Source organism: Pseudorca crassidens, chromosome X (assembly GCF_039906515.1).
Source record: "Pseudorca crassidens isolate mPseCra1 chromosome X, mPseCra1.hap1, whole genome shotgun sequence".
NCBI lineage: Eukaryota > Metazoa > Chordata > Mammalia > Artiodactyla > Delphinidae > Pseudorca > Pseudorca crassidens.
In genome coordinates, this window is record NC_090317.1 from 88,286,490 (window position 1) to 88,310,257 (window position 23,768).

The 23,768-nt window shown below is 43.7% G+C and overlaps 1 protein-coding gene across 4 annotated transcripts in view; it reads right to left on the reverse strand.

The window, feature by feature from the left end:
- Window positions 1-4,082: 4,082 nt before the first annotated feature.
- Window positions 4,083-23,768, reverse strand: part of MAGED1 (MAGE family member D1) — a 73,482-nt gene continuing 53,796 nt past the window's right edge. For 3 of the 4 annotated variants that reach the window (XM_067723696.1, XM_067723699.1, XM_067723700.1), the window contains 12 exons: window positions 10,172-10,245; window positions 8,730-9,458; window positions 7,400-8,068; window positions 7,204-7,267; window positions 6,908-6,987; window positions 6,588-6,679; window positions 6,282-6,361; window positions 6,148-6,190; window positions 5,812-5,874; window positions 5,124-5,238; window positions 4,504-4,889; window positions 4,083-4,294 (listed from right to left, as the gene is read on the reverse strand). In XM_067723696.1, coding sequence (XP_067579797.1) covers window positions 4,512-4,889; window positions 5,124-5,238; window positions 5,812-5,874; window positions 6,148-6,190; window positions 6,282-6,361; window positions 6,588-6,679; window positions 6,908-6,987; window positions 7,204-7,267; window positions 7,400-8,068; window positions 8,730-9,458; window positions 10,172-10,245 — 2,387 coding nt within the window. In that variant the 3' untranslated portion in view covers window positions 4,083-4,294; window positions 4,504-4,511. Of the gene's footprint in view, window positions 4,295-4,503; window positions 4,890-5,123; window positions 5,239-5,811; window positions 5,875-6,147; window positions 6,191-6,281; window positions 6,362-6,587; window positions 6,680-6,907; window positions 6,988-7,203; window positions 7,268-7,399; window positions 8,069-8,729; window positions 9,459-10,171; window positions 10,246-10,775; window positions 11,049-23,768 lie in introns of those variants that run through there. The other variant, XM_067723697.1, reaches the window with a different exon arrangement.

The window sequence follows — 23,768 nt, forward strand, 5'->3', positions numbered from 1 at the left end:
AGTTGATATAAACTTTCTTTCTTCACTCTTCCTGTTATGTTTCTTTTCATCCAGTCAGCATGGGTTGACTGAGTTGGATGGGTTATGTAGAAGAATGATTCAAACATTTATTTATGTGCAGTCTGAGAGATTGGTAGCCTTGCCTGTATGGGATTGCTGTAGCTGTTTAATAATTTTAACCATGTTGGGACATGATAAGGCACACTAGAAGATCTCCTGGTCTCCAGACACACTCCTTTCTGCACCCATTATGTAGCAGCAACCCTACTTCCCCTTGAAGATTGAAATCAGTCATGTTAGCACTTGACAGCACCATTTGTCACTAACTTTATCCGGTAATTGGGGTGACCATCTGCGTCAGCTAATTGGCTTTATACAGAGGGAAAGCAAACTTCTCATCTCTTTATGACTGAAGGTAGCTATACAGCTTGGAGCCAGGTGCCTACTAAAAATTCTAAACCAGTAGAGTCCAAAGTTGCAAGGACCAGAAACATTTTGTGAATAGGCCTTTAGGAGCAACTCTAAATTCCATCTTTCAGTTCTTAGACCTAGGAATTCTGGTTGTTGACTAGATGACATTATATGTTGTATATGGTGGCTAGCTCAAGACACATAGCATATATTGTAGGACAGCACCTCTAACACACAAGGTGTTGTCTCTCAACTTGTGGCATAACTGTCTTCAATAGAGTCATTATTCCACTTTATAAGGACAACATTTTTTATGAGTAATGGAGTGCATGATAAAACAACGAATTCCGTAGGTATAAGCCAATCACCACACTTTTTTAGTTTTAAAATGTCCCTTGATCAGAAGCAAGTCTGCATAAAATTTCACAACTATGGATAAAACATTCTGTAAGATCACAGATGGTGGTACTGACAGAAGTACTGCAGGCAGTGAAGGCAAATCCATGTTTAGAATACTCACTTATTCCAGAGAAATTATAAAGCCAACTAACTCCTCCATGATATAATGGCTCCAAATTAATTAACTTACCCCCAGGTACCTGGCTGGTCCCCTTGAGATTGATATGTAACAGGAATTCAGTACAGTGTTGACAAGTTGGGCATTCAGCAGCGGGGGTGGTCACATCAGCCTTTGTAAGTGAAAGGCTTTGTAAAGTGAAACCATATTGCTGAGTGAAACCATATTGCTGAGGTCATGTATAGCCTCTGTTCATGCCACCATGACCACTTTCTACAGGTGCCCATTAAGGAAGCACAGGAGTGTCTGAGAAAAGAGGTTTACTGACCTCCACTGAATGGGTCATATTGCCCACCTGATTACTGAAAGCATATTGATGTGAGCAGTCACATCTAACACTAATAGTCTCATGCTCCGGACCGGTTCCAAGAAGTCCATATACCACTTCCCTAGATCTGTTTTGTGTCCATTTTCCCAAATGTCCTCATTCAAAATCTCTGCTAATTAGGATGAACCATTATCCCCGGACTTAGATCTGGATGCATATCCTATATATTCATATAATATATATATATATATATATATATATATATATATATATATATATATATATTTCCAAAGGGTGCAATGGCAAGGAGTGTGTGTAGATGTTGGATAAGTGAACTTCAGTAAATATTAAAGTAAAAATAATTTTTTAACTTTTTATTCTGATAAGACTTACAAAAAAGTTGCAAGGATAGTAAAAAGAATTCCCGTGTACAATTAACCTAGATTCTCCAGTGTAAGTATTTTACTATATTTGTGTTATTCTCCTTGTCTCTCACACTCTATACACACATACATGTGGACACAAATTTTAAAATATTTTGAGAGTAAGTTACAAACACATTCTCTTACAGAAAACAGTACAATAATCAAAATCAGACCACTAACATTGACACTAACAGACCAATAACTGACCTTATTCAGATTTTGCCAACTGTCCAAATTGCACCAGAATTTCATGAGCAGTGAAGGAAAAGAATCAAATCTCTTCTGGGATATGAATAGGGCAGATGGTGTACTGAAGCCTGGATTAGGGTTCAATCCACAGGGATGGAGCTAAGGGGGCTTCCATAGGCATTGGGCCTCCTCTGCCCGCTCCAGGCCCCAATGATACCACCCTCCTCTTTCTTCAGGCTTCCTAGAACTCCCTTCTGACCTTCCACACCTCTGATGTTGCCATAACCACATAGTTCTGGAAATAAACTTTACCTGGGACTGGTCCCCACAAGGCAGAGGCCCCAGGACTCTTCCATCACTTTAGCACCTAACACAGCTAGGAGGATCCACAGAGCTCCATTGTTATTATTAGGTTTCTGTCTCACAGACACGAGCTGGGGAAGGGTGCAAAAATCATCTCTTGTCATCTCTCATTCCCATTGACAACTGGGCAAGGGAGGCTCAGAGAAGTCTGAGACTATTAGGGGCAGAGCTGGGGGGATGCCACATTCCTGTCTCTTAGGCCTAGTGTCTTCCCCTGACATCACACAAGTGGTCTAAATTCCCCTCCCTAAAGGGCAGTCACAGTCTGCGCACAGCGTGGAGCTGGGGGTGTGGGTGGTGACGGGTGGAGGAGGGAATGACACCTCAGGGAAGACCTGTGCTTACCCGGGTGGCTTATGGATGAACGGGTTGTTCTTTTCTGAGGCTGCAAAGTGGAGTCCATCTACCTGAACGTGGAGGCTGTAAACACACATCGGGAGAAGCCTGAGGTAGGTGAGGGACTCTGTGGCCTAAGCTGGCACGTGGTGAAAGCACCCTCCCCTGCAGAAAGGCAGCCCCAGTCCCACAGAGCTTGGGTGTTTCCACCAACAGGTAGAATAACCAGCACCCAGAAATGCAGGAACCACAGCCCAGACCCGAGGCACCATAGACACGCACAGCTAGAGCAACCCTGCCTAAAAGGCCTCTCTGGCTGAGGTTCCCCCATACTTGCCTGAGAAGAGGGTCAGGATCCAGGCCTGTCTGAAAGAGGGGAGCCTGGCAGTAAGGACAAGAGGCAGGGAGGGGCGGGGGCTCCACACTGCTGGCTGCTTCCTGCTAATACTGGGTTCTCTCCTCTCAGAATGTGAATGTCACCCGGGAAACTGTGGAAGCCCTGGACACTGTCCCTGCCCACTACTGAGCCCTTCCCAGGAGGCTAAATTGCCTTTGCTCCTGCTTTCTTCTACCCCAGGAGCTCCTGCGTCTGCCCTTGCCCATATGCTCAGGTAACACTAAGCCTCTGAGGAAGTTATGGCCTCTAAGTTGATCCTCAGCGAGAGAGCTCTGCTTCCAGCAAGACCTCAGCAGCTCAAGCCATCCCCGTTCACAGTCACAGCCGAAAGACTGTCTGGCTCTGCATGGAGCTTTGTCTTACTTTCTCAATTCTTGTTCCCTGAGCAACAAAGGTTCCTCTTTCTCCCTGCAGGAGGGGGAGAAGTGGCCATTGTGAGGCCTCCTTCACTATGCATAAGAACTTGTCTCTGTGATGAGGCCCTGTTCCTGTGGGGGTGGGGACTGTGAAGGCTTTCTAGAGGCAGATTCCTGGGCAGCATTTCCAGAAGTAAGGGGCACCAGTGGGACTGACCCTTTATGAGCAATATGACTAGGGGTATGAGATCTTCCTTCTCACACAGGAAACTCTGGCACCTGGCTCATCATGTTCTCTGCTCCTATTCCTGCCCCCATCCTGGGGTCATTTCACTTTCCACATGGATAATATAACGAACACCCTGGAGTCCCCAGAACATTATCTCCAGGAACAGTTATCTCCCCTTACCTTCAACTACCCACTCTCCGAACTTTATTATTATTACCTGGAGTTCTACCTCCTCCGTCTTCTTAAATGCAACTGTCTGACCACCTACACCCTCTCTCATTATTTCATCTTTCAATGTCACTTCAAAACACCTAGCAGCATATCTATCACATATGAGTCACTTCAGTGATATTTAATACCATACTTTTTTTTAGACCTCATTAACATTCGTGTTCATCAATCCCTCCTTTGTTTCCCTATCCGTTAGTCAGAAAGCTGATCCGCCCTTCAGGCTAGAACTGAGGCCCCATCTCTCCCATATAAACATGTTGATCTCTCCCTAAACACAGAAAAAACAGGGAGCACATCTAATTCACTTTGCAGTTTCAACGTTTATTTCTGATACCAAAACTTGACAGCACACAAGGGGGGGAAGAAAGCAATAGACAAGGAACAGCAAATAAATTTATCTTGCATGCCACTTTCAGTCAACAGGATGTGGCTCTCTAGATAGCTGTGTTTAGAAGGATTCTGAGGCTTCAGCCTCACTCAGGGGAAAGACTATTGCAACTGATTAGCAATATCTGTGAACATAAAAAAGAAAAAAAATGTAAAAGTCAATGCTATATACCAAATAGTAAGGAACATAAATAACAAATACTGCTTCCGCATACTTCCCTCTGCTACCCACCACGTGTTTCCTAGGACTCCCAGCTAGAGCACATAAATACATTCCCATGGATTCTATATCTCCCAATGACCCTAAGTGCCCAATCCAAAGTGATATACCTACCCAACATCTCACTCAACCCAGAAGAAACCGATGGCACCAAAGTTGGCAGCAAAGTTGGCACTGGCTGTACCACCAGGGCCAATAATGGGGCCGGCGAAGGTCTGAGGAAATCTGGAGCGAGCATTCTGGTGGTATCTGGCCCAGAAGGTAAATGGAATTCTGGACCAGGGATCTCCAAAATCTCCTTCCTCGTCCCAGGTCAGCAGCTCAAACTCAATGTCATCCCAGCTCCAGGGCCCAGATACGGCCTCATCTCCAATCCCCATGCGGGTTCTTGCCTCAGCCCGGGCCTCGGCCTCAGCTGCAGCAGCATCCAGAGCATCCAAGGCCTCATCTGCGGCCTCCATGAACTGCGCAGTCCAGTCACGAGGGTCTCTCTTCTGAACCTGAGATGAGGAATAGAAAATAAAACCCATAATAGTATTAGTTAATATTTATGAAGCACCTACTATATATTTAGCACCCTACTTTGTGCTATTGTTTATGTAGTAACAACAAATACCACCAATAATGTGGTACCTACCGTGTGTGATACCTAAAATCTCATTCCTGCTCTGGAATTTTCCCAGTCAGTCATAGTTCATCCCTTAACCTATTGAGTCTTGCAGTTCCTCTATTACCTCTGCAATGAATCGCAGCACTTTCATCTTGCTAGTCTCATGGTAGGAACGGAGGCCCCAGAGGAACTCATACTCAGGAGGATTGCTGTTGGGCACTCGTCTGTAGTCTAGGTACCTTAGAAAGAGGAGAAAGGCCTTTGTTTCTACCCAGGCAGAATGATAGTCCATCAATGCGTAATAATCTGAGATTCTGACATCCCAGATTTCAGGTAGCAACTCCCCCCAGTCTCATTCCTAAACACAGATTTACCCTCTAATAATCAGGCCTTTGAATTCCTGTGCCAGTGCTTCTACACAAAGCAGTCACCTAGGCCTGGAGGGTGGCTTGAGTAGGGTCATAGAAAGGACAACACTTAATTTCACCCCCTCTGTCACAGCTCTAGCTCCAAGTGCTTATAATCTTGTCATTGAATCACAGATAGGCCCATTGCAAAGCCTCAGCTAAGCTCAGCCTTTGGAATATCTACTGTGGGCGTGGTGGACAGGCTCCACTTGCAAGATCACTATACTGCAGGAAAATCCAACCACAAGGAGCATACTCAATAAATACTCCTGCGTACATATGTGTGTGTATATGCATAGGTATAGGTATAGTTAGTATAAGAAATGAGCATGGAAAGGGTTTTCTGAGGCTGACCAGCACACAGAATTCATGAAGACCAGACAAAGCTGCTTAGGCATCACTTACTTTTGCTTTACAAACTCGTAAGTGAGAAGTTTCCTCAGATCTCCAAGGAGGGGATGTCTTACCCTGATAGTAACAACAACAAAAAAAAAGGGATCCATAATCACACACTATGACATTGCCCAAAGGAAAGAAAAGAGTTTTCCAGCACAGAGGTCAGAGACAAGAGAAGAGGCAGAGAGGTCAGGACTATTTCCCCATCCACCCAGGTCACATCCTTGGGCTCTGTACCTCCCCAAACCAATTCCCTTAGACCACCAGACTGATGCAATCCTGGGACCATCCTCTGTTGCCAAAGGATGATATACACAGGCAAGAGATGAGAGAGCCCAATCATACCCAGGACGCAGTCCCATCTTGCGTAGTGCCTCCCAGAGGACAGCTGCAATGGGAGGCAAGGGGAGACAAGGGATGGAAAATGAGCGTGGAAAACAGGCGGTAGCCAACCCCCAGCTGCTGGCCCAGCCACTCACCTTCACTGGCACGGTTGCCATTCATGAAGATGACACCCAAAATCACTAAGAGGAGACCCAGCTTGGGTGTGTCTTTGGTCCTAAAGAAGTACAAAAAGAATATATTTTCAGCAGTCATTTGCATGAGACACCCCAGGCAGCTTACCCATCTAGCTTCCCCAGTATTCCTCAGCTAGGGGATAATTCTACCCCAGGTCTGCCCATGACCTGCTATGTGACCCTGAATCCTGGACCCTGGCCTACTCGAAACTCCAGGAAAAAAGCATCACTGAGAAAGGCAACGTTCCACCTCCTTTCCCATCTTACGTTCCCAGTATGCCAGCCAGGGACTCAGGGGTACTGATGAGAATATACAGGTGTTCTTCCTTGTCAATTTCCTTCAGCTGAATTCCAAATTTCTACAGGGACAAGAAAACAGACTATGAAATTACAAAATCTAGCATAAGCTACCCCCACTCAGTACTACCCACACTCAGCTACTCCTTCGCCTCCCTGTGAGATTTGCCCTAAACTCCCAGTAGGAATCCCATGAATCTTTTAAATCAAGACTTTCCCATGATATCTATCAAAAACAAAAACCAAAAAACCTTTCCCCATCATTCTGTTCCTCAGGGCTGCCTTCTCACCTTCTCCAGGACAAAGCATGCGCGTTCAATGATTTCTGGATACACATCAGTGTATTCACGGATGATATCCCTCAGCATTTCTGTAGGAGAGAGGAGGGAGCACCTGAGCTGAGCAGGGGCCACAGAGCTGCGACCTCTTTGCCAGCCCTGCCCAGGGGAGCACAGTCAGTGAAAAAGGAAGACTCAACCATGGAAGGACGGGATTGAAGAGGAGGGGACATATAAGCAAAGAGATGTCCACAGAGCACGGGGTGAGGGGAAGAGCAGAGCTCCAGGAGAGGGCACTGGATACCTACCTGAGCGCTTGATGGGCACCTTTGTGTAATCTTTAAGCATCAGGTACTTGACCAACTTATTCGCCTGGGAGGGAAAAAGGAAATCATAAAAGTTATAAGATATTTACAGAACACTTGGTTGAATTATAGATGGAAAGACAACAATGAAAAGAGCAAGGGGTGGGGGGAGAAGTGACTGGGGAGTTACAGTTCTTACTCTTTCCTGAAGAAGGGCCACATCTCGGGGCTGTGAGGCACCCAGGTTCTGTGAGGCACGCGAGTTGGGAGAGGGGCGCAGGTTTGGTGAGGGGCGCAGGTTCTGCCAGTCAGGTGGAACTGGCCAATCGGTGGGGATCCAGTCAGGTGGGAGCGGCCAGTCAGTGGGAAGCGGCCAATCGGGTGGCAGTGGCCAATCAGGGGGTAGTGGCCAGTCGGGAGGGCCTTGCCAATCTGGAGGACCCTGCCAGCCTGGTGGAGTCTGCCATCCAGGTGGAGTCTGCCATCCAGGTGGATTCTGCCAGGCCAATGGGTTCGGCCAGACAACTGGACCAGGCCAGACAATGGGGTTCGGCCAGATCACAGGGTTCTGCCAGATCACTGGGTTTGGCCAGATCACTGGGTTCTGCCAAGCAACTGGGTTTTGCCAGGCTGGTGGGGTCTGCCTAGCTGGGGGGCTCTGACGTGCTGGTGGGGTCTGCCTGGCTGGCTGGTTTTGCCAGCCTGATGGGTTCTGCCAAGCCAATGGGGTCTGCCAGAGCACATTGGGGGGTGCGCCAGGTGGGCTCTGAGTGGTAACTGGAACCGGTGCAGACCTCCAGGTCCCTGGAGCCAGTGGGGCCCGCCTCTGATCCCCACTGCTGCTCTCTTCCACATTCAAGTTATTAATCTGCATCATCAGAGAAAAGGAAGGTCAGGGTCACCAACTGTTTCTATGCCCTCACCATATCTATTCCAGGAAGGCCCCCTAAAACCCTCACCTGTAGTGACAGCCTGACCCACTAGCCAATGGTCACCCTGAGTCCTGGGCTTGTCTTTCACTGTCTTCCAGGCAGGAGTTTCATCTCTGAACCAGGCCAGGAGCAACCCAAGGGTGGGGCCTGAGGCTTCTCCTCTTCCCATGTCCACCACTGGCTCTGCTTGTACCACCCTGGACAAATCACTCAAGTCACTTCACCTCTCTGGGACTTAGTTTCCTTCTCATAAAACTGAAACTATGATCCCTAGCTGGTATGAGGTACCTTGAAGATTTAGTGAGTGAGATAACCTGTGTGAATGTGCCTAGGCCAAGACCTAACACATGGTGGCTACTTTCAAAACGTAAAGTGAATTACATACAGGCTGTATATATTATGTGTCCATGTCTCATCTCCCCATTAGTCTGCGGACACTCAGAGAACAGGAATTAACACTTTCACCTTTATCATCCCCTACAACCTAGTCAAATACAGACAGTTACATATATTGTTTTGTTTTGTTTAGAACAAATGAACAACCTCAGAGAAGAAAAGAGAGCGCCCAAAGCAAAGTGGAACTAGCAGGGATCTCACCTTGCGGGTCCTCTTGCCCCGAATTATAGTCCTGGACTCCAGATTCTGAGCCTGGGAACCATCTGCTGATGTCTGTGCAGCTGCACCATCAGATTCACAGATACCTGGGCATGGGTCAGCCTCTATGTCAGCCTGGGAAGTGGCTATCTTGGCTTGGTTAACATTCTGGGTCTGGGTATCAGCTACTGGGGCCTTAGTGGTGTCATTCCAAGCCCTGAAGGCTGTTTTGGGCTGAGTGCTGACCATCTCACTGGCACTGAGAGACTGAGAGAAATTGTAGGTGGCATTTGGGCCCACCGTAGTAGTGGTATTCTGGGCCTTAAAGGCCATCTCCGACTTGTTGGCAGTTAACTCACTGGTGGTTGCTGCCTGGGAAAAATCATAGGCAGCATTTGGGCCCTTTGGGGGGGCATTCTGGGACTTAAAGGCTGCTGTAGGCGGTGTGTTGGGAGTCTCCTTGGCATTAAGAGCCTGAGAGAAATCATAGGCAGCATTTGGGCCTTTTGTGGTGGCATTCTGGGCCTTAAAAGCTGTCTTAGGCTTAGTGGCAGCTGCTAAAGCCTGCATATCAGCCATCTCACTGGCTGTTGGGGACTGTGAACTCTGAGGACTAGCATTCGGCGCGCTGGCAGCTGCTGTGGCCTGGTTGGTAGGCGGAGCCTCTGAGATCTGGATGGCCTCCATCAGGGTCTGCATAAGCAAGGTGCTGTCTTCCACGGAGGCCTCAGCCTGCAAATACAGGGGAAAAAAATTAAATCTCTGGGTCTGCGAAGTGGGGTTGGGAGGATAGGGGAGAGAACATGCAGGGAAGGTGCAGGCGAGCGGTTGGTGCAAAAAGAGGAAGGCTGAGGAAGAGATCTAGTGGCCTGCGTGGATTAAGGGATAACAAAACTTGTGGTAGGGGCTGAGTGGGGCAGGGGCTAAACAAGGGGTGGGGCCAAATGAGGAGAGGGGGCAAAGTGGATGGGGGGTGCTGATCTAGGAGTGAGGTTAGAACAGGGCAATGCAGAGTGAGGTAGGAGCTCAGGAGGAGGAGGCGGAGCAAGAGTGCCGCCTTGAGGAGTTGAGGAGAATAAGGGGGTCGCAGGGGGTGGGGAATGCTGGAGAAAGGGAGGGTGGAGGCGGGAGGTTGGGGGAGGGGGCGGCGGAGAGCTCTACAAGCCTCAGGACTACGGAAAAAAAAGGTTCCTTACCCAACCAGGATTCTCTGGGCAGATTGCCCTGACTACTAACAGGGTCTCCCCTTTCTCTGAGCAGGGACTGATGGCTGAAAAGGGACGACCCCCCCCCCACACCCCGCGCCCTTAAACCATGGGAATTTGAAAAACGACGGAATCTAGGCACCAAGAAGGCAAAATCGGATCCAGGCGTCTGGACAGCCAAAGGGGCCCGGGGGGAACTGTCGGCTAGGGAAATGGTGGGGAGGGGAGTGGAGATCTCACCTGGAAGCCGAGGAGGCCCGCACCACAGTCCATTTTCTGAGACATGGTTCTTGTCCCTCTGGCAAGAGCAGAGCCTGGGGGGTGTGGAGGAGGAGTTGGGCATTATACTACAGAGGGCAAATGCGAAGGAACAAATTTGGGGAGATGGTGGTGTTTGAGGTTTGATTGTGGGGGCGGATGAGGTGCTGAATGTGAGGGGAACGGGCCAGATCGGAGTGCGAAAAGTGAATGGGTGTCCGGATGGAGGTTCTGAATCCCGAGAAGCTACGACGGGGAGAAGCTTCAAATCGGGGTTCAGATAAGAGTTCTGAATCCAGGCAGATTGCGTTGGGATTCGCATTTGGGAAATTGAATGGAGTTTTCCAATCAGGAGGAATCGTATAACAGTACAGATCGAGGTCGAGAAATCTGTAGAGATTCTGAACGATGGGAGGGGTTCAGAGAGCGAACAGGGATTCTGAATAAGGGAGGTTCAGGTGAGGGGTGTGTGAATCGGGGTTCGGGGAGTGGAAGAGGGATCAGAATCCGGGGTAAAGGGATCGGGATGAAAAATGGGGGGCCCGCACCAGGGGGCAAGATGCCCTGTCTGGGGGCTAATTCTCACCTTGCCTCAGGCCCCAACCCCAACCCCCTCGTTGCCTCCCTTCTTCACGACTCAGAGGATCGGGATTGCAGTGTTCTGCTCTCAGCAGCCGCACCCTCTCCTTGTCCAGGAGAAAATGCCAGCGCGGCAGCTAGGACGACCCCGCCTCTTCGCCTAATATACCACCCACCGCCTCACATGGTTGTACGCATGCGCAAGAACTGACCGACCAAATAAGAGTCCCGCCCGTTTCCCCAACAAAAGCTTGGCCCTGAAGGCTAAGCTGCGCATGTGCAGCGGGAAGCAGTCCCGCCCCTTTGCCAACACACCACCCCACCACCAACCAGGTGGACAGTTTACAGCGGTCCCTCCCCTTCCTCTATATCCCCTCCCCCAAACAGATGCGCTGTGCCTCTAGATCCCACCCCTTGCCCCACACACCGGCCCCCTACCTTTTCCGCAATGCGTCTCTGTTCTATCCCTCCCTCTCAAGGCCCCTCCTGTCAGGTGGGCATGCAACTCCACCCTCTAGTCTAGCAGCACTTAGGTCACTATTAAGGAGGTCTCTGTGTGGGGTCTCTAATTGCAACAAGTGCTTGGCTCCTGCTAAAAATAAGCTCATCCACTTAGGGGGCCTAGGAAAAGGAATGGCCAGAGAGGATACATTAATGGAGGTAGAAAAAGTCTGTGCCTGCCACGTGACTCTACATGATCTTCCCCCCCACCCAACAGCTTCCAGACTCATAAACATTAGCTTCTTTCCTGCCCTTTTGCAGCTCCAGCTATTTATTTTGTGTGTGGAGGCGGGGAGGAGGGGAGGGAAGGGCACAACGTGTACTTCACAGCACGATCTACGCTGGAGCTTGTTTTCCTCTCACAGCAGCCTTGGGAGGTGGATATCAGCATCTCCATTGTACAGATAAAGACGCTGAGCTACAGACATTACATGAACTAGACAAGGACACTGAGCCAGTAAACAGAAAATGCAAAATGTGGGCCTGGGTCTTCCAGACCCTAAAAACCCCTGTTGCACCATCGCTGGCCCGGGGACTGAGGCACCCTCCCTTCTTCAGTTTGAGCAACAGATCCGCCCCACCTCCCCTGCTCTGTCAGCACCCGTCCCAAGCAAGCAAGTGTTCTGTTCCCTGAGACCTAAGCTCACGCTCTGCATCCCGGAGGGCACAGGTGGAAGTCCCCCGCTCCCCCCTCCCCGCCTGCTCTACGTGGGTCCATCCCAGTGTGCAAATTGCTCCTTGGGGTCCACTCCCTGCTCCGTCAGGCCTCTTTGCTATGAGTGGCACAAACGCTGTCCCTGAGGCCTTTCTGGTGCCTGCTGGAGCAGCCAGGACAATAAGGCACCTGTATGTCTGAGCCATGGCAAGCCTTGATTAAGAGTAAACGTTTGCCCTGCTTCCTTCCAGGGCTGGGCCTCAATTCGTGGGATGGAGTGCTGGACCAGTGTGTCACTAGCTGCATGAGCCCACTCAGGCCACTGGAATTCTCTGAGCCTGGCTTCTCAACGGGAAGCACAAGTAGTACTTACTGGGGTCCTACCCAACAACAAACGTGCTGCACTTCCAGAATGACTGGAGAAGCTCAAAAAGGCAGAAAATGATATACAGATGTGAAATGACTCAAATTGAACTGATACTCTCCAAAAATCCAAGGTAGATCTTTGTACACTTCACATTTGTTCTTGCATCAGCTCCTGCCAGGAGCCAACATATGAAAGGAAGCTAATGCTGGGAAGAACTGCAGCATTTGGTCCCCAAGGGCCAACATCAATTCTGCCTGGCTGGATGACTTTCCTCATCTGTTGCATAGCAACCTCCCCTGTCAAGCTGCCTGTTTTTCCTCAGCACTTCCTCTGTAAAGTGTCTGCAGTGGGACGTGATCAGACTCAGGAAAGGTCTGAAACACCATGTTATATGCTTTCTGCTCCCAAATCTGTATTTCCAGTTCTTGACTTGGCTTATGAGTTCTAGATCTATAATCCAACAGACTACCTCACTTCTGCAATTGTCTTGGTATTTTTACTATTAACAGGTCCCATATATCCTCCTCCTCAGCACATTGTGTTTCTCCTTTAGTCATGCCCTTCTCTCTCTTTTAGAGAGATGGATTTTTGTTTGTTTTATTCATTGCTGTATCCCTAGCACCTAAAATGATGCCTGGCATATTTTATATGCTCAAAAAATATTTAATGAATGAATGAATCCCACCATCCACCCTACTGCTTATGCAAGAAACCTGAGAGGCACTCTTTTTTCTTTCCTGTGATGAATTCACTTACTTTTACTCATTACACAAATAATGCATATTCATCATTAAAAATTCAAACATTACCTAAATATTTTAGAAATTAAGTAGCCATCACTCCAAATCTCACCACCTTGAGGTAACTGCTATTAAGATTTTGATGCTACCTTTTCATACACTTTATGCATATATATTCTTACATAAATGGGATTACATTATATATGCCATACTTTAAATTGCATTCTTTTACTTACTGCCTCCCACTTTCTTTCACCTCTATACCCTCATCTGAGACATGGTTGTTTTTTTTTTTTGCGGTACGCAGGCCTCTCCCGTTGCTGAGCACAGGCTCTGGACACGCAGGCTCAGCCAGCCATGGCTCACAGGCCCAGCTGCTCGGCGGCATGTGGGATCTTCCCGGACCGGGGCACAAACCCGTGTACCCTGCATCGGCAGGTGGACTCTCAACCACTGTGCCACCAGGGAAGTCCTGAGACATGCATTTTTAACAGCCATTTTTATATCCTTTTATGTCCAAACATGTTCCATGTTTTTTGTTTTACAAAAATTAAGATCATATTATATACACTTTAATGCATCTGATTTATCTTAGTTAATGCTAATCTACCTCTGATTCATTCTTTTACATTCCTGCATAATATTCCATAATAGGGATGGACCACAATGTATTCAACCATTTCCTCACTGATGGTAATTCATTTTGGTTTCAGGTGTTTTGGCGGAGGGAGGGAGCACATACCAACAACATTGCAATAAAATACTTGTACATATATCCTTATATTTTAATGCTCAATATTTATTCCTATGACATCAGATGCCCAGGAGTAAGACTGATATACTCTACGTTTGGTGTCATAAGACTTTTCCAATTTTTTTTCCAATCTGATGTGTATTTTATTGGTATCTCCTTCTGTTTTTAATTTACATTTCTGATAAGTAAGTAGTGGACCACATATTCATATAAGAATGGACCTACTGGATTTCTTTTGGAAAGTACTTATGCAAGTCTTTTACCTATTTTTCTTGTGTTGTCTGTCTTAATTATTTTGCGGACTTCTTGGTACAGTCCTACAGATGCTTATTGAAATCCCTTAGAGCTAGATGTATTGCAAATTTTTTTTTCACATTTTAGTAAGTGTGTATACTCTATACTATGTAACAGTTCCAACTGCAAGAATATATCTGCCAAAAAGGCCAGATATATTATTCACTTATGCACATTCCCTTAGCAGCTAAGAGAATGTGATCTAGGATTTACCAGTGTGGTGGGGTCCTGAAGACCACCATCGGGTTCAATGATTCACTAGAAGCACTCACAGAACTCAGGATAGGTGCTACATTCATGGCTATGGTTTATTACAATGAAAGGATATCGATTTAAATCCACAAAGCTAAAAGATGCATTAAGTCAAAGTCCAGGAGAGAACAGGGATGAGCTTCCAGTTGTCCTCTCTCAGTGGAGTTGTATGGCAGTGCTTCTCCCAGCAAGATGTGTGATAACCAGGGAAGCTCACCTGAGCCTTGGCGCCTGGGATTTTACTGGAGGTCAGTCACGTAGGCATGGAACACCTGGGTGGCTAACCTTAGTTTACTCAGTCTTCAGCCTGTGCAGAGGTCAAACTAATGCCGCAAGGCTCAAGGTCCCACTATAAATCATACTCTTAACATAAACCATCTGTTGGCCCAAAGCCCCGGGTGAACAAAGAGACTCTAATCAGGCACCATATGCCAAAGGCTTAGAGGTTATCTCCCAGGGGTTTGTCAAGAGCTGGACCTTTCTTTGGAATGTGCAGACATTTTTCGGAATGCACAGGGTTTGAACACCCCAGACCTGCCGAGTCAAGTCTTCTACTGCACAGTCATAATTCCAACCTAACACTTGATCTGAAAGGAGTGATTCAAAGATTCAATGATGGAATTCAATGCCATATCTGTGATGGTGGGAGCAGGAACCGCAAGAAAATCCAGTTTCTAGGCGCAGCATTGGTAGCAGGGCCAAGGGCAGCATCCAGTATACAGTATTATTCAGTGGTGACAGTAATAGTATCCAACCATGCCAATATTTATGGCATGATTTTTGAAATACAGCTGGGCCAGCTGCCCTTAGCAAATTATTTTATTAATTCTACCACTTTAACATACTTAAGAATATTTAAATTTTAAAAATTAATTATGGATACACTGAAAATTGCAAAGATAGTACAGAGAGGTCTTATGTACCCTTTAGCTGCTTCCCTCAGTGAGCACATCTATATACATATAATACAATATCAAAACCAGGAAATTGACATTGGTATCACATGTGTGTATAGTTCTATGTCACTTTATCACATGTGGAGGTTTCCACAGTAATCACCACAACAACCAAGATACAGAACTATTCTGTCACCACAAAGATTTCCCTGTACTACCCCTTTATAGTCACACTTACCTCCATTCCCACCACTATCCCTAACCCTTGGAAGCCATTAATGTGTTCTCCATCTCTGTAATTTTAACATTCCAAGAAGATTATAAAATTGGAATCATACAGTATGTCACATTTTGAGTGACTTTTTTCACTCAGCATAATGCCTGTGAGATACATCCAAGTTGTGTGGTTTTCTCCTTTTTATTGCTGAGTACTATTCAATGGTATAGATGTGCCACAGTTGGTTTAACCATTCACCCACTGAAGTACATCTGTGTGGTTTCCAGTTTGGGCTATTAGAATAAACCTGCTATAAACATTTTTGTACAGTTTTTTCTGTGAACATAAGTTCTCATTTCTCTGGGATAAATGCCCAAGAGGGCAATTGCTGGATTGTGTAATAAGACCATGCTAGGTTTATAAGAAACTTGCCAAACTTTCCCAGAGTGATTGTATCATTTTACATTCCCACCAACAATATGTGAGTGGATCTATTTTCTCCAAATCCTTGGCAGCATGTGTTGCATATTTTTAGGAATTCTGATAAATGTGAAATAATAACTCATTGTGGTTATAATTTACATTTCCCTAATGGCTAATAATGTTGAACATTTTTAACATATGCCTATTTGCCATCAATATATCCTCTTTGGAGAAATGTTTCTTCATGTCTTTTGTCCATTTTTCAACTGATTGTTTTCTTTCTTTTTTTTAAAGTGTTGAACCTTGAGAATTTATATATTTTATGTACGAGTCTTTTGTCAGATATATGGTTCGCAAACTGGTTTCTCCCAGTCTGTAGCTTGTGTTTTCATCCTCTTAACAGAGTCACATGGCAAATTTTTTAGAAGTCCAATTTATTGATTTTTTTTTCCTTTCAAAGACTGTGGTTTTTGTGTCATTTCTAAGAACTCTTCAACAAGCCATAAGGATCTGAAGATTTTATCCTATATTATATTCTAAAAGACTTATGGTTTTAACTTTTTTTTTTTTTTTTTTTGTGGTACACGGGCCTCTTACTGTTGTGGCCTCTCCCGTTGCGGAGAACAGGCTCCGGATGCGCAGGCTCAGTGGCCATGGATCACGGGCCCAGCTGCTCCGCGGCATGTGGGATCTTTCCGGAACAAGGCATGAACCCGTGTCCCCTGCATCTGCAGGCGGACTCTCAACCACTGTGCCACCAGGGAAGCCCAGGTTTTAACTTTTATATGGGAGTCTATCATCCATTTGGATTGAAATTTTGAATGAGATTTGAGGTCTAGGTCGAGTTTTATTTGGGGGTATGGGAGAGGCAGAGCTACAGAAATCCATCTGATCATTCCAGCACAATTTGTTTAAAAGATAATCCTTCCATTGAGTTATCTTTGCACCTTTGTAAAAAATCAGTTGGCCATACTTGCATGAGGCTATTTCTGAGTTCTCTATTCTGTTCCACTGGTCTGTGTGTCTACTCATCCATCAATACTGCAATAGTCCTGATTACTGTAGTTATACAATAGTCTTGAAGTTGGATAGAATTTTATTCTTCTTTTTCAGAATTATTTTATCTATTATTCTAGTTCTTCTGTTTTTCTACACATTTTGGAATAATTTATATCTACAAAGCATCTTACTGTAATTTTGATAGCAACTGCATTCAACCTGTATATCAATTTAGGGAGAATTAACATCTTTCCTATGTTGATTGTTCTAATTCATGAATACAGTATGTCTCTCCTTTTATTTTGATCTTCTTTGAGTTCTTCATCAGAGTTTTGTGTATTCTGCTGTTGTTGGGTGGAGTGTTCTATAAATATCAGTTAGATCCTGTTGGCTGATGATGTTGAGTCTATCTGATTATACTTTTCTCCAAATTTGGGAAGTTTTCAGCCACTTTTTCAGCCCTTCCTCCTTCTCTCCTTCTGTGACTATGATGACACCTATGTTAGATCTTTTGCAATAGTCCAACAAATACCTGAAGGCTCTATTTATTTTTGTTTTTCAGTCTATTTTTCTCTGTCAGATATAATTTCTATCATTTCACCTTCAAGTTCACTAATTCATTCTTCTGTCTTCTTATTCTGCTGTTGAGTTCATCTATTGATTAAGTTCATTTATTGGATTTTTCAGTTCCTAAATTTTTAAAATTCTTCTTTATATCTTCTATTCTTTTGAAGATTTTCTATTTCTTTGCTGAGACTTTCTATTCTTTCATGTGTCCTATGAACAATTGCTCATTGAAACGTTTTTATCAAGGCTGTTTAAAAACCCTTGTAGATGACTCTAATATCTGTCATCTTGGTGTTGGTGTGTGTTGACTGTCTTTTCTCATTCCAGTTGTGATTATCATAGTTCTTGATATGACAATTGATTTTCAATTGCATCCAGGATATTTTGCATCTTATAAGGATCTGAATCTTACTTAAATCTTCTGGTTTACCACATGTGGGTGGAAGTCCACATTCCTACTCAGCCTCCACTGACACCTGGGAGAGAGGGGCTTCTTGTTACTGAGGGCTAAGTGAGAGTTCCAGCTCCATATTAAGCTTTTACTGATACCACCCTGATTGGGAGAGACCAGGTGCCTAATTACATAGCCAAGGAACTCACCACCACATCATTGCTTGGGATCCAAGTTCCCTAGAGAGCATGCCATCTTATCTCCTACTTTCAGGGTCATCACACGTTTGGTTTATATATAATGCTCAGTGACAAATAGGGAAGAGTACATCTATACCATTTACCTCTTCCTGCTGGAAGCAGAAGCCCCCAATTCTAGTTGGGGGCTTTTAAAAAAGTTATAACTATTGAGATTTCTAATGTAAAATCATACTATAAGAAAAAATAATTTGATCACTTAATTAACAATATATATTGCAGTCATTTTGATGTCTCATATGAGTTGCTGAAATAACAAAAACAATATTGGGCAATAATCTGAAAAAGTAACATCCCTTTCTTTTTCTTGAAATGATTTTACCATTTAGAATGTGTTTGTTGCTTTTTTATAAGTAGCTTTCAAACAACATATTTAGTAGTTTATTTCTCTTCCTATTTTACTTACAGTTACTCATGTTTCTTTCTGCCTTGTTCCCAAATCTAATCCATCACCTATTCTTGTTGATTCTACCATTTTAAGTACACCTCGATTCCATTCTATTCTCTCACTTTTCATCATCCTATTGCTAGAAGGATGCATGAAGAGAGGGAGAAATGGAGAGAGAAAAGTTGAAAAGAGAGGGGATGAAGAGAAAGAGAAGGGAGGAAGGAAAGAAGAAAAAGAAAGAATGAGTGACAATAGCAGTTGCAAGTAAATGGAATTATTAAGATAAGGAGAAATAAGAGAATGGAGAAGGAATGGATACTAAGTTGAAATAGACAAAGCAGGAGGAAAGAGAATGAGGAAGTAGAATGCATAAGGGAGAAGAGATGTAGGATGGAAAAGTGTGAAAGGGAGGTGGAAGGAGATAGAGAGATTAAGGGGTAAATGAAAAAGAAAGGAAAATAAACAAGGGGAAGGAAGAGAAAGAGGAAGGAGGGTGTAGAGAAAATAACTAGGGAGGAAAGAGGAGTGTCTGAAGTAAGAGGGGCAGGGTGGAGGAGGAAGAGGAAGGGGGATGGGGGAGAGGGAGAAGGAGGAATGATGTGGAATCACACCTCACTATTGGCAGATTTCAGTCTGCAGAGAGAAGAATGCTTAATGTTAGAACTTCTTTTTTCTCCTCAAATACCTAGTTCCCTTTATATTTGGTACCCATCAAAGTGCCAGAGGTAATTTCTCACAGGACGTCACTCTTGCCTAGAGGTAAGACCACTGTGGTTTTCAACCAGTAAGCACCACGTGCCCCACATTTTGAATAGATAAATTTGTGTGTGATACTCAGCATTTATCACATACTTTCTGCTGCTCGTTATTCATCAGGTATGGATGTTATCTGACAAATTTAGGTATGCAGGAAATGTAAGTTTTCTTTTTCTCTGCAATTCAACTTGAATTCTGTCAAGTTCCCAATCTACTGAGTGGTTGAAACTCAACTCCAGCAGTGTGAAGTTCTCCTCACCCCATTCTTTGGGATTGTAAGTTATGGTATCTTAGTGTCAAAACATCAGGATGAGTGATATATGTTGAGTATCACATGTCCATGCCAGCATGACATGATGTCATATCTGGTTTACCAATGTTTGTCCAAGCAGCTAGCTGTTGAGTTGAGCCTAATTCTTTACCACAAAGCCCCTTTTGGGGTCTGACTCTCTCTGAGGGTGTCATATCCCACTCATATACATGGGAAATATTCTGCTACTCCTATCATATGTTCATCTCTGTGAGGCTGTCTTTGATTAACATATTCTTCTTATACTCCCATGATATCCTGAGCTGAGAGAAACTATGTGAGGAAGCCCAAAGCTCAGAAAGCATATAGATACCACACAACCATTTTTAGTTTGTAGTCTTGTCCTTGTCCTCTTCCTGGCCTTACCCAAGAAGTGAGGCACAAGGCCACATTGCTAGAGGATCTTACAAACCTATCTTGGGTTTCTTCCCATCCCTGTAACACAGGGTCTAGGTTTCTCCTTTTTTCAGTAACCCACAATATCTACTGACTTCTTACTTCTTCTTTGCTTTTCTTCCCAAAATGAATATGAGGCTAGAGATACAGTCTTGAAAAGAAGTGCTAACAAGAACAAAAAGCTAAACAAACTAAAAGTCAATGAGTTTTCTTAGACTTCAAGGAGAAACAAGGTTTCAGAGCAAACCACCATCCTGAAATATTGAGGGACAGGCAAATCAAGAGTCACAGACAAGATCTGCTTACCTAAGGCAGAAGCCACTAGAGCCATAACCTTGTAGGAACTCTTAAATGAAAATTTTGACAAACTGCTAGAGGCTGAATATGGACTAGAATGAGAGTGAGAAACTCCTGGGAGTGGTAGTCTTGTTGAGAAAGCACACTTTCATGGGCTTTATTTCCAGGAATCTCACCAGGTTCTCACAGTAAAGATACGAGAAAGACACCTTGGCAGCCCCAGCAGGAGGAGGGTAAGAGTCTTTGTGATTATCCTTGTGAAATATGCCCAGAGCCTTATCCATAACAACGCCCTACTTTCCAGGAGGAAGGACTACCAGAGCCCTGTCCCAGAGCCATGAAGGTAGGACATTATTTTTCTCACTCCAGCCCCCCTCTAGCTTTCTTGTCTCACCTAAGGTGTGTGTGTGGCAGAGGGAGAGTTGTGTGGGTGGAGATGTGGGGACTATACAAGAAGAAGTACTTGTAAGGGTCACAGGCCCACTAAAACACTGAAATTTAATTGGAATATTACAAAACACTCCCTTTCCCCCACACCATACCACCATACCAACAGGGCTCCACTATATTATAGTGGATTATAGCGGAATGAGCTGCAAGACAGAGACTTTCTAAGGAAGCCCAAAGTCAAGAGAGGAGAGGACGCTAGAGGAATATGAAGCCTCTGCCACCTGTTGCTAAAGTAAATTTTAAACAAAGCCCAACTCCTAGCAAGATTAACATAAATCTTCACAATAGAGGCTTCTCTTTCTCTCAGTTCCTATGACCTGTCCAGCTTTCAACAAAAAATTACAAGGCACACCAAAAGGCAGGAAGAAAAAGTCTGAAGAGACAAAGCAAGCATCAGACTCAAATGTGACAGAGCTATTGGAATTATTAGGGAATTTAACATACTACAATTAATATGTTAAAGGCTCTAATGAAAAAAGCAAACAACATGCAAGAACAGATGGGTAATGTAAGCAGAGAGATGGAAATCCTAAGAAAGAATCAAAAGGAAATGCTAGAAATAAAAAAATCTCATGACAGAAATAAAGACTGCATTTGATGGGCTCATTAGTAGACTGGACACAGCTGAGGAAAGAGTTTATGAACTTGAAGACAGGGCAAGAGATACTTGCCAAACTGATATAAATAGAAAGAAGAATGAAAAAAACAGAACAGAACATTCCAGAATTGTGAGACAATTTCAAAGGATACAACTATGTCATAACTGGAACACTAGAAGGAGAAAAGAGAGAGAATGGAACAGAAGAATATTGCAAATAATAATGGCTAAGACTTTTCCAAAATTAATGAAGACAACAAATCACAGGTCCAAGAAACTCAGAGAACACCAAGCAGGTAAATACTAAAACATTTACACTGAGGAACATCATATTCGAACTGCAGAAAACCAAAAACAAAGAAAAATATTGGAAGAAGACAGAGGGAAAAAAATTCTAAGTATACTTATATCAGAACAAGGACAAGAATTACAGAAGACTTCACCAGAAACCAAGCATGCAAGAAGAAAGTGGAGTGAAATATTTAAAATGTTAAAAGAATAAAATCCAGTGACCTAGATTTCTATGTCTAGCAAAAGTATCATTTAAAAGTGAAGGAGATATAAAGACTTTCTCAGACAAGCAAAGACTGAAGGAATTCATCACCAGTAGATCTGCCCTGCAAGAAGTGTCAAAAGATTTTTCAGGCACAAGGAAAATGATATAGGGCAGAAGTGCAGAACTACATAAAGACAGGAAAAGCATCAGAGAGGGAATAAATGAAGCTTTCCTTCAAAGAGGAAATCAAAACTACAATTATAGACATTCTGGGATGCTTTAATCAAAGGAAATTTATGCAATACATTTTTCCATTATTAAACAACTACATGCAATTCACAATAGAAATATTTCAACCATAAACATATAGCAAGGATAAAATAAAAGGATGAATTAAGTTATGGCACACAATTAATAAACAAAAGAAGATGTATTAATATTAGACATAGTACTTTAAGGCAAAACATTCTAGATTAAAAGTTCACTGCATAATGTAAACAGAATAATATACAAATCATAATTTAATAGATGTGCAAGAAGGAATAATAAAACCAAAATCATATCATGCTATTATAACACCCCTAAGTGAATGATAGACTAATCATTCAAAATATGATTCTTAAAACTCTTACAAAGATACTGTTCATTGAGGCCCAAACATAAAATATTATGGTGCCTCAAAATGAGCATTATGGAATTCTTAAATCCTTCTTCCATGTTTTCTGGAATGGAGGTAACTTGATTTCATCTGTTTCATTTACATATGTGTAAGAATGAAGAAAGAAATTTTAAAGTACTGTATGCTTAAGAGGTGCTATGTATTGTGGTAAGTGCTGGGGAAATAATGATGAGCAAAAACACACATATTACCTGCTTTCAAGGACTAATGGATCTCAGTCTAATGTAAACAAACTGAGCCCAGTCACGCTCACACAATTTTAAGAAACCTTACTGAGCGGTTCATGCCAATTTGTATCACGGGATCAGCCAAACTGACATCTCGAGGTTACATCAAATGATTTTTTTATAAACTTAAATAGGTTACACCTTCCTTCATACTCCACATTTCCCTTCCAGTTAATTCCTCCCTCCCACCACCTAGCAATTAATATTCCATTAATAAGCAGAAGGTTACCAGAAGAGACAAGAGGAAGAAGCCTGCAAGTAGAACTTCCACACAGTTTGAGGATGTTTGATATTTTATCAGATGATCTTGCCATAAGGGCTCTTGGTATCTTGTGACACACAGGCCCTCTATCATTTGCATTGGAAAATCCAGAGGTATATCTGAATGTTCTCATATACCTGGGATATGATTTAGCTCCATATGTGTCTTTTAATGTTCAGCATCAATATAAAACTTCTAAACCCCCTAATTTGAGAATCACAAAGCTTTAACGACAACTATAACAGGGAGCTGGGCTTAGACAAGTCATCACATACTTCAGCTTTATGGCATTTCCTGATTCATTTAATGAAACAAGGATAATCTGAAAAGCACTGGGATACCATACCAACTCCAACATTGTACACACACACGCACATGCACAATGGTAAATGATGTATTCCACCTGAGACTGTTTTTTAGTACATGATGTTACATCACAATTATTTTGACATAACATTTTCCATGACATTAAAAAGCCTTTGCAAACTTCCTTTATAATAACTATGCAATATCCAATGATATGAATTTACCTATGACTAATTAACAAAAGTATTATTTCTATTTATTTTTGTTCATTAAATTATCATTGTGGTGATTTTTTTCCCCACAAACTTCGGTGCATATTTCAAATTATTTTCTCATGGTATATTATTAGAAATGGAATTACTAGGTCAAAGGTGTATGAACTATTTTAAGGTTGCTATTCAATAATACCAAAACGCTTTCCAGAAAGATTTTGATCAATACTAGTAATGTAGAAGAGGTCACATGTACCTCTGATAGTGTTGAGTGTTTGCTTGAAAAATATTTTCCAGTTTGATAGACAAA